The sequence below is a fragment of the Scomber scombrus genome, chromosome 4 (genome assembly GCF_963691925.1).
Source record: "Scomber scombrus chromosome 4, fScoSco1.1, whole genome shotgun sequence".
Classification (NCBI taxonomy): domain Eukaryota; kingdom Metazoa; phylum Chordata; class Actinopteri; order Scombriformes; family Scombridae; genus Scomber; species Scomber scombrus.
Genome location: NC_084973.1, coordinates 23,517,425 through 23,527,488, shown reverse-complemented (window position 1 = coordinate 23,527,488; position 10,064 = coordinate 23,517,425). Strand labels below are relative to the sequence as shown.

The window sequence follows — 10,064 nt, the reverse complement described above, 5'->3', positions numbered from 1 at the left end:
ACAGCAATGCTGATCACACATAACTGTATATTGCATTGGACCCAAGTGATGAATAAACAATTTAAAGCCATTGAATAACTGGCTGCAGTAAAAAGGTGGATGCAGATCAACTTTCTTAAATTAAATGGTGACAAAACTGAATTATTAATTGGCTAACAAACAAAAAAATAAATTTGACAGTTTGGTCCCAGAGGTAAAATCAGAAGTCACAAGCTTTCTTATTATTCTGGACTCAGACTTAAATCTTTAATCTTACATAAAGGCAGTGACCAAAGCAGCTTTCTTTCATTTAAGAGATATTGCAAAGTACGGCCATTCCTATCCTGACAAGATGCCAAAAAACGTTATTTCAAGTAGATTAGACAAATCAGGGAGGAGGAGAATAAACACGAGCCAGAGATTTTTTCATAACCATTAATAATGCCATCATCAAAACGTATACACCCTTTATAAAGGATGCTTTATTATAACATGATCCCCATTACCATTTTACACTTTACACACACAGTTTCTTACACTCTTTAATATTTTCTTTTCTGTAGGTGAGGCACCCAGACTAGAGCTAATGTCTATTGTTTTTTTCATTTTTGAAGTTCAGGGTTAAAATGCCGCGTCTCTCTGCCTGTGGCTGTGGGTGCTGTATTGGTGGGTGTCCCATACTCCATCTCTCTAGTGGCTCAGTGGTTATACGACTGGCCCAACAAGCCTGGATATAAGAAGTATATAGAAGCTCTAAGACCAAGGTAACTTGTGAAATATGATATATTTGTTTTGGGGGTTTTTCCCCCATGAACTGGGTTCTCATTCACTGTTTCCCCTCTAACGCAGGCGGATTTACTGCTTAACTAGAGCTGTGCTGGAAACACTCAAATACCTGCAGTATGGGAGACTTTACTTTCAGTGGAAGTCATGGTACAAGAATGTTGAAAACCATAAGCATTATGAGAAGGTATGTAAAGCTTCTTAAAACTTATTTCTACTGAATTGCTTTTTTGTGATGTCGTCTGTTTATTGTATTTTTAATTGTATGTTATTTTTTTTTAATCAACCCCTTATTGTGTTGTATTGTCTTCTACTGTTGTCTTTTTAATGTCCACCTTTCTGTGTTGTGTGTCCTTGCTTTGTGTTGTACTGCCTTTGATCTGTCTGCCAAGGCGCTCTGTAAACTCTGTTTTTAAAGGGGCTACAGTATAAAAATAAAGTTATTATTATTATGCTGTTTTTATATGTCATAGCATGAGAAGCACATTAATAACACTAATAAATACTGCGTTCCACTTGCACCCTCTGCATAGTATTGGTACTTGTATCCTTAGTTTTGAGGTTGTAACTGTGGATGGACAGATATTATTGTGACTGTGAAATTATTTTTATATTAGGTCAGATGCTCCCCTTCTTGTAGCTTTTGGGGTTTCTTGTATGTCAAATTCCTGGACATCATTATCAGATACAACTAATTTAGTTTATTTGAAACTGAATGTTGTCTAATTGTAGTTTCAGAAGTTTCACTCTGGATTAAGTTAGTTCTGTCCTGCATGTCAGTGTTTTCCCTCCCATGACACCAATTTTATGCAATGCCACCCTGTACTGAACGCATGCTTCTGTCATTAAAATATATAATTCATATTGTAGCTGATCCACAATTACTTATATAAGATTCTCAGTCTTGCAGAGGAGTTGAGTCAGGGGCAACTAGATTTGTTTTAGATTTGTTCAAGACGTTTAACATGTCATCTTTTTATGTAGTTGTAAGCTGATAAGCTATGTTTATCAATGTATTTCTTAGAGTGGAAGTGGAAGCTGGCATATAAACAGCTAATGAATGACAATATAGTGAAACACAGTTGTAATCATATGAAATATATCTTAAAAAGGAGAATAAACAGTTAAAAATGTCACATCTGCTTATAGGCTAACTAAATTACAGTGCTAACAAATGCATAGACATATTTTATTATTGTCATTGTTTGTGGTTATACAACTAGTAGTGGGTTCTTCCCTCTTATACATGCATTTAATTTAAAGAACAAATCATATTTTTAAGTATAAAGTGACTATGCTTATGATTTCCAACCACTTAACCTATATCTAGAATCTGTATTCAATAAGCTTTTATCAAGAGATATGGACCATAAAATTCAATAAAATATTTGTGCTAATGAGAATTAATATAAATTATATTTTAAATCAGCACTAATAAACGTATATATATAAGAGTACAGCTGACAATCATTTTTACATATGCACGTCAAGTCTCATGATAACAGCCTGAATTCCTGCTGTTTACATGCATGGGGATCATGCTCTATCGTGTACTTCCGGAGTATCGCTGGAACAAAGATGTTTTTAACGACGAGAAAGAGATCATCATCCCACATCTATAATGCACACGGACACCTCTGCGTACAATTAATAGAGGAAAAAAACGTTTTTTTAGATATAATATAAGTTATTAGACTACTAACTAGATGAGATGTTAGTTCTGACTAGATTTATTTTAAATGAACGCCGAATAGTTGTCTTGACCAAAGCGGAAGTTCACGACGTTACAATCTCTCGCTCGCCGATCGATGTGTTCCTCCGTCAGGCCGACAAACCGACAGCTGACCGGCTGTTACGGTTTAACTGGTGACCGTGTTAATTGATGACTTTCTCACATTTTAGGATACATTACGAGAGGTGAATGAGTCTTCTGAACACAATTGAATTTACATAAATGGTTAATATACTTAGATATTAAAAACACAGTTGAAACGTGATCAAACTATAAAGTCATTTTTCGTAGAGTCACCATATAACACGGTCACCAGTTATTCCGTAACACCGGCTGTTAGAGGACAGTGAAACACTACGCTGAGGTTAGAGCATCGTCTTCCTTTTGAAACAATGCATTTTATATAACAATACACATTATTCCAGACAAACGCTGCGATGCTATATGCTATACCTGATTAAATTATGGTATGTTTACGTTGACTTCGAGTGTATTTATGACATGCTGTTTGCCGAAACAATGAAAAAACAGTGACGGAAACATTTACGGAAACGCTGCAAACTGCAACTGTTCATCGGATTGTTATCTGTAGTGAGTTCAAATTAAGACACGATTATGTTGCTAATATGCGTAAAAAAGTGAACGGAAGCTGACAACAGATCTAATGTAATTCATATTTGATGCAATATTGGCAGTAACGTTACTTTTAGTGTGTAGCTTGCTAACCTCATGTTATACTGCAGTGGTAACGTTACCGTAATTCCTATCATCGTTGTGTTATACCTCCGTTATTTATAAGCGGATGTTGAGCAGCATCGATTAAGCTTTTAACAAAAACAATAAAACACTGTGTACATGTGTAAATAGACACTAGATGGCGCCCTGGCACACATCTAAAGAAAACTGGCTACCACCCGTAAATTTGTTTTCATAGGATGACAAAGGCATGACACATCCTACTCTGATTCTGATTGGCTCGTACTCGTTGCCTTCGCCAGATGGGTTCAGGCATGAGGAGTCTGATTGGTTAGAATTAGGGCAAGAATATCAGGGTAAGCCAATCACAGGCAGAGTAGGGCGGGTCATGACTTCGCCATCCTAGGAAAGAAATTAGCCACATGTATTAATATTATTATAGCTAATAGTGTAATACCCAATTTACTTTAAGTTATAATCCACTAATTAGAGCAACTTTAGGGTTTCCAGATTGTGAAACATCATTCATAAAGTCCTTAATTCCAGTAATAATAAGCATCACAGGGTTCTCATTTATACACCAACTCTGAAAAAAAAATGTTTGTAATTATAAATGTGACTATTTTTTTTTATAACAATCCACCAATTACTTAACCTTAAATTAACATAAATAGATTTTCTTTCAAATGCTCTGTGGCATTTTTCCAAAAAGTCAGGGGTGTTGCGATCCATTGACCTAAAGGGCTAAAAAGACTAACACTACAATTAACAACTACTTTCATTATTGATCAATCCGTCAGTTATTTTCTTGTTTAATTAGTTAGTTGTTTGGTCCAAGGTGACGTCTTCAAATGTCTAGTTTTGTCCCAACCAGCAGTTCACAACCAAAGATATTCAGTTTATTATCATAGAAAAAGAAATTTTAAAAATGACTCAAAACTATTCATCTATTATCAAAATATTTGCCAATTGATTCAGTAGTTGGCCACTAATTGATTAATTGACTTATTGTTGCAGTTCTAAAGAAGACAAATCAAGAGTCTAGTTGGAGGAGAATAAACACGAGACAGAGATTTTTTCATAACCATTAATAATGCCGTCATCAAAACATATACACCCTTTATAAAGGATGCTTTATTATAACATGATCCCCAAAACTGCAAATACAGTATACACCGTGCTTCAGATGCATTACCATTTTACACTTTACACACACTGTTTCTTACACTCTTTAATCTTTAATCTTTTCTTTTCTTTTCTGTAGGTGAGGCACCCAGACTGAACTACATCATGTGAGAGCCTCTCATATACATACATATACATTTGAAAGAAGTTTGAGTAGCATTACTCAAAATGTGACATATGACTTATCAATCAATCAATCAATCTTTATTTGTATAGCGCCAAATCACAACAAAGTTATCTCAAGGCACTTTACACATAGAGCAGGTTCTAAACCGAACTCTTCAGGTTTTAGTTTTAAAGAGACCCAACATTCCCACATGAGTAAGCACTTAGCGACAATGGCAAGAAAAAAACTCCCTTTTAACAGGAAGAAACCTCAGGCAGAACCAGGCTCAAAGTGGGCGGCCATCTGCCTCGACCGGTTGGGGTAGGGGGGAGAGAGAGTAAGAATAGGAGAGAGAGAGAAGCACATAGTTCATAAACATTGAAGCTAGAAGGTCCAGGACTGGAATCTGTCATCCGGACGTCTACAGGCCCAGATTGCCTGTGAGAGGAGAAAGCACAGACAACTCCGGGGAAGAAGTGTAGGTTACTGAATGCATTAATAGTACATGAATGTTATTGGATATAGATGGATGGATAGAGAGAGAGAGAGGAGGAGAGAGGAGCTCAGTGCATCATGGAGGTAGGAGTCCCCCGGCAGTCTAAGCCTATAACAGCATAAACTAGGAGCTGGCTAACTATAAGCTTTATCAAAAAGGAAAGTTTTAAGCCTACTCTTAAAAGTATAGAGGGTGTCTGCCCTCCGGACCAAATCTGGGAGATGGTTCCACAGGAGAGGAGCCTGATAACTAAAGGCTCTGCCTCCCATTCTACTTTTAGAGATACTAGGTACCACAAGTAGGCCTGCGTTCTGGGAGCGCAGTGTTCTAGTAGGTACATAAGGTACTATAAGCTCTTTAAGATATGATGGAGCCTGACCATTAAGAGCTTTAAAAGTGAGGAGAAGGATTTTAAATTCTATTCTTGATTTTACGGGAAGCCAATGCAGTGAAGCTAAAATAGGAGTAATGTGATCTCTCTTTCTAGTTTTTGTCAGAACACGTGCAGCTGCATTCTGGACCAGTTGGAGAGTCTTTAGAGATTTATTAGGACAGCCAGATAATAATGAATTACAATAATCCAGCCTTGAAGTAACAAATGCATGGATTAGTTTTTCAGCATCATTTTGAGACAGAATATGTCTGATTTTTGAAATGTTACGCAGATGAAAATAGGCAGACCTTGAAATTTGTTTTATGTGGGAATTAAAGGACAGATCCTGGTCAAATATAACTCCTAGGTTCCTTACAGTAGTACTGGAGGCCAAAGTAATGCCATCCAGAGTAGTTATATCATTGGATAATGTGTTTCTGAGGTGTTTAGGGCCAAGCACAATAACTTTATGTCCTTAATACATGTTTGTAGTTTAGTTAACTGGTTGATTTCATTAGGCTTTATTGATAGATATAATTGAGTATCATCTGCATAACAATGAACATTTATTGAGTGTTTCCGAATAATGTTTCCTAAAGGAAGCATATATAAGGAGAATAGTATTGGTCCAAGCACTGAACCCTGAGGAACACTGTGTTTAACTTTTGTTTGCATGGAGGATTTATCATTAACATTTACAAACTGAAATCTATCTGACAGATAGGATTTAAACCAGTTTAATGCTGTTCCTTTAATACCAATTAAATGTTCAAGTCTCTTTAACAGGATTTGATGATCAATAGTGTCGAAGGCAGCACTAAGATCTAACAGGACGAGGACAGAGAGAAGTCCATTATCTGATGAAGTTAAGAGGTCATTTGTAACTTTTACCAGTGCAGTTTCTGTACTATGATGAGCTCTAAATCCAGACTGAAAATCCTCAAATAAGCTGTTATTATTTAGAAAGTTACACAGCTGATTAGCAACTGCTTTCTCGAGGATCTTAGAGAGAAAGGGGAGGTTAGATATGGGCCTATAGTTGGCTAAAACCTCTGAATCAAGAGTTGGCTTCTTAAGAAGTGGTTTAATGACAGCTACTTTAAAAGACTGTGGTACATATCCTGTCACTAAAGACAGATTGATCATATCTAATAAGGAAGTGCTAACAGAGGGAAAGACTTCCTTAAGCAGCCTAGTTGGAATCGGGTCTAAGAGACAGGTTGATGGTTTGGAGGAAGTGATCATTGAGGTTAGTTCTATAAGGTCGACTGGAGAGAAACAGTCTAGATAAATATCAGGTTTAACAGCAGTTTCTGAGTTTCCTATGTTAGAGGATGAATCAGTGTGTATTGAGGGCAGGAGGTGATTGATTGTGTCCCTAATAGTTGAGATTTTATCATTAAAGAAACTCATGAAGTCATCACTGCTGAGAGTTAAAGGAATACATGGATCAGTAGTGTTATGACTCTTTGTCAGTTTAGCCAAAATGCTGAAAAGAAACCTTGGACTATTTTTATTCTCCTCTATTAGTGATGAATAGTAGGCGGCTCTGGTGTTACGGAGGGCCTTCTTATATGTTTTATAGCTTTGTCTATTGTTTTTATTTTTGAAGGTCAGGGTTAAAATGCCGCGTCTCTCTGCCTGTGGCTGTGGGTGCTGTATTGGTGGGTGTCCCATACTCCATCTCTCTAGCGGCTCAGTGGTTATACGGCTGGCCCAACAAGCCTGGATATAAGAAGTATATAGAAGCTCTAAGACCAAGGTAACTTGTGAAATATGATATATTTGTTTTGGGGTTTTTTTCCCCCATGAACTGGGTTCTCATTCATTGTTTCCCCTCTAATGCAGGCGGATTTACTGCTTAACTAGAGCTGTGCTGGAAACACTCAAATACCTGCAGTATGGGAGACTTTACTTTCAGTGGAAGTCATGGTACAAGAATGACGAAAACCGTAAGCATTATGAAAAGGTGTGTAAAGGATAAGTTAGAAAATCCTGCTTGTTGTCGTGTGTGTCTTCATGTAGAGCATGTATGTTAAAGAGTGCATATTTCTGTGTTTTTTCTCGAAGATGTTGTCCATCTATAAAACACTCCATGTAACACATGTAACTGTCTGGGGGGGGGAAATCTGTTTTGTCTGTTTGGACACTTGAAAGGGCATCACATTTGGTCGCCGAAGCAACAAGCTGGACCTGTACCACCCCCCCACATTGGGTAAGTCTGAAGATGTGCCAACACCGCTGGTGGTTTTCATCTACGGAGGTGCATGGGGCTCAGGAGATAGATCCATTTACTGCTTGCTGGCCAGACAGATGGCTGAAGAACTAGGTGCAACTGTCGTATGTCCTGACTACTGCACATATCCAAAGGTAAGAGTTAACAACAACACACAGTAGTCGTATTAGCATTTGATAAGATTTCTAGCACTTACTTTATGACTTGAATATGAAATGTTCTTCTCATAACTCCGTGAACTGTAGGCAAGAATTATACTGAGGTTACCCACATGACAGATAAGAAATTTAATTAGAAATGTTAGTGTGGTATCTGGACTCACTGCTGCTTTCATCTGATCGCCAGGGGAATGTTTTAGGGATGGTACAAGATATTGCTGACTGCTTGGTTTGGGCCCAAGAGAGTGGACAGAAGTTCAACTTTAACAAAGTAAGAAACATCTTTTAACTGTGCTGTAGAAATTCAGGAAAGTGATGATAATAATGGCAAGATTGACTCTTCCTTCATGAATCCACATAAGAAAAAAAAATCTTTTAAACCTTCTAGGAAATGAGACCCGTCATGTCATCGCATATGTAAAGCCTGCAGGCACAGTGTCTTAGTATTTCACAATCCCTTCCAATATCACAAAATCTTTGCAGAAAATTGTCCAATTTTAGGAGAAAATTATGATCTTAAAGTATTTTCATGGTAAATTTTTAGGTTTGAGGTTTTACATAAGTAATTTCTAAAAACTCTTCAGTTTAATAACACTGACCCATATATTTTTAATGTACTAACCAATGAAAATATTTAGTTTTTGTTGGAGAATACTGTCATTTAAGTTGCTTATTTCGGAGACGTTTAGCCATCATTCTGCACATCCACATCCATCCAGTGTTCCTCTTGAAGGTGGCTAACATATTAGGACACATGCTGTCCCATTCTTCTGTCTTTTACAGGACAAGATAGTATTAATTGGCCATTCAGCTGGTGCACATTTGTGTGCACTGACCACACTGTTTCTCATTGACTCAAGAGAGGAGCTTTTCATAGAGGCAAGAAAGCTGCAGGACATTACATGTGCAATAAGAGGAGTTATTGGTAAGAATAATAAAGTTTTTGTTGCAAGCAGGTTTATGCTAAAAGAAATGTAAGTGTGGCTCAAAGATAACTTCTGAAGTATTGATGGTGGTTTTTATTTCCCTTTCCATGATCTGAGAGCTTTTGACAATATTTTTCAAAAGCCGCACATACACAAAGAAAAATTATCCAAATATTGTTTTACAAAAAGAAAAGAATATTATTTATTTCCATCAAATCCAATGTTCATGTGATTGAGTGAGTTCTTCCCTTTTGCATTTCCTGAACAGGTCTTAGTGGCGTCTACAACATCATGGACCATTATGAGCACGAGCAGAAGCGAGCAGTCGAATACGTTTCCACCATGCACAAAGCCATGAACGGAGTGGGGAACTTCCCGTACTACTCGCCCACACACTTACTGGAGAAGCTCAGCCAGGACAAACTGAGCAGGTGTGACGATGCAACAGCTATACTTTGTTTCCTTCTTCTTCAGCAGCAATAAAAGTGTTTTTTATTTTTATTTTTTACACTATCAATATGAATTTTTTTAGCTACAGTATTTCCTTGTTTCCATTTCTTGCAGAGTGCCTCCATTCGCTTTGCTCCATGGAACCACTGACATTATCGTACCTGTTGAATCTTCCACAAAGTTCTCTGAGCTCCTCACCTCGGTGTCTGTAAAGGTGTCGCTCTACCTGTTGCCCAAAGTCGACCACACTGAGATTGTCACTGACCTCATGGCGCCAGAAAGACGTTTCTACAATCCCATCTACACCTGCATCAAACAAGAGTACAGAAATCTTCTGGGAACCTGCTGACGTCCCATCATATCATCCATTCATCACTTATATTTACTGATTGTGCCATACACTTGATTTGTTTACTGTAACTGCTATAATACCTCAAAGTTAATTATATTTAGCCTTGATTTTAACATGATTCTCTTAAATTGTAATTCCATAATAATGATTTGACCATCTATGTGTGTGTAATTGAGTAAATTCATGAGTTGCATTTGTTCAATTTCCAATCATATATAATGTATGGTCTGCAAAAAATATAGTTTTTTTTTCTTAATGGACGGTAATGTGAACAACGCCATACTTTTATACATGAAAGGTATCATGAAGTAAAAACTTTGTAATGAATACGTACAGCATTAACATTGGAGTCCTACTATTAAAAGTCTCCTTTTGAAGTGACATTTTGATTCATGGACTTGCCTATTTCTTTAATATTAAACATTTCCTGAATGTAATATCTTATTCCTACTGTTTATTGATCCCTGAAAAAACAGACATTAAACCCACCGGAAGAAACTGGTAACACATTGGGTTTCTTGGGTCTTTTAACTACCTAGAGATCACAATTGTATGCCTAATATCAATATACAGTGTTTGAGTTTTATTGTAA

The 10,064-nt window shown here is 37.0% G+C and overlaps 1 protein-coding gene across 3 annotated transcripts; it reads left to right on the top strand.

The window, feature by feature from the left end:
- The first annotated feature begins 611 nt into the window (after positions 1–611).
- Positions 612–9,814, top strand: si:dkey-193c22.1 (uncharacterized protein LOC567837 homolog). 3 transcript variants are annotated; one of them, XM_062417967.1, is made up of 10 exons: positions 612–743; positions 829–949; positions 4,455–4,482; positions 6,963–7,112; positions 7,199–7,319; positions 7,508–7,720; positions 7,932–8,015; positions 8,528–8,669; positions 8,939–9,101; positions 9,235–9,814. In XM_062417967.1, coding segments are annotated over exons 3-10 (1,110 nt in total). In that variant the 5' UTR covers positions 612–743; positions 829–949; positions 4,455–4,480; the 3' UTR covers positions 9,470–9,814. The 3 variants fall into 3 exon arrangements, with proteins under 3 accessions (XP_062273951.1, XP_062273949.1, XP_062273950.1); XM_062417965.1 differs by lacking the exons at positions 612–743; positions 829–949 and adding an exon at positions 2,830–2,858; XM_062417966.1 differs by lacking the exons at positions 612–743; positions 829–949 and adding an exon at positions 2,866–2,961.
- The last annotated feature ends 250 nt before the right edge of the window (positions 9,815–10,064 follow it).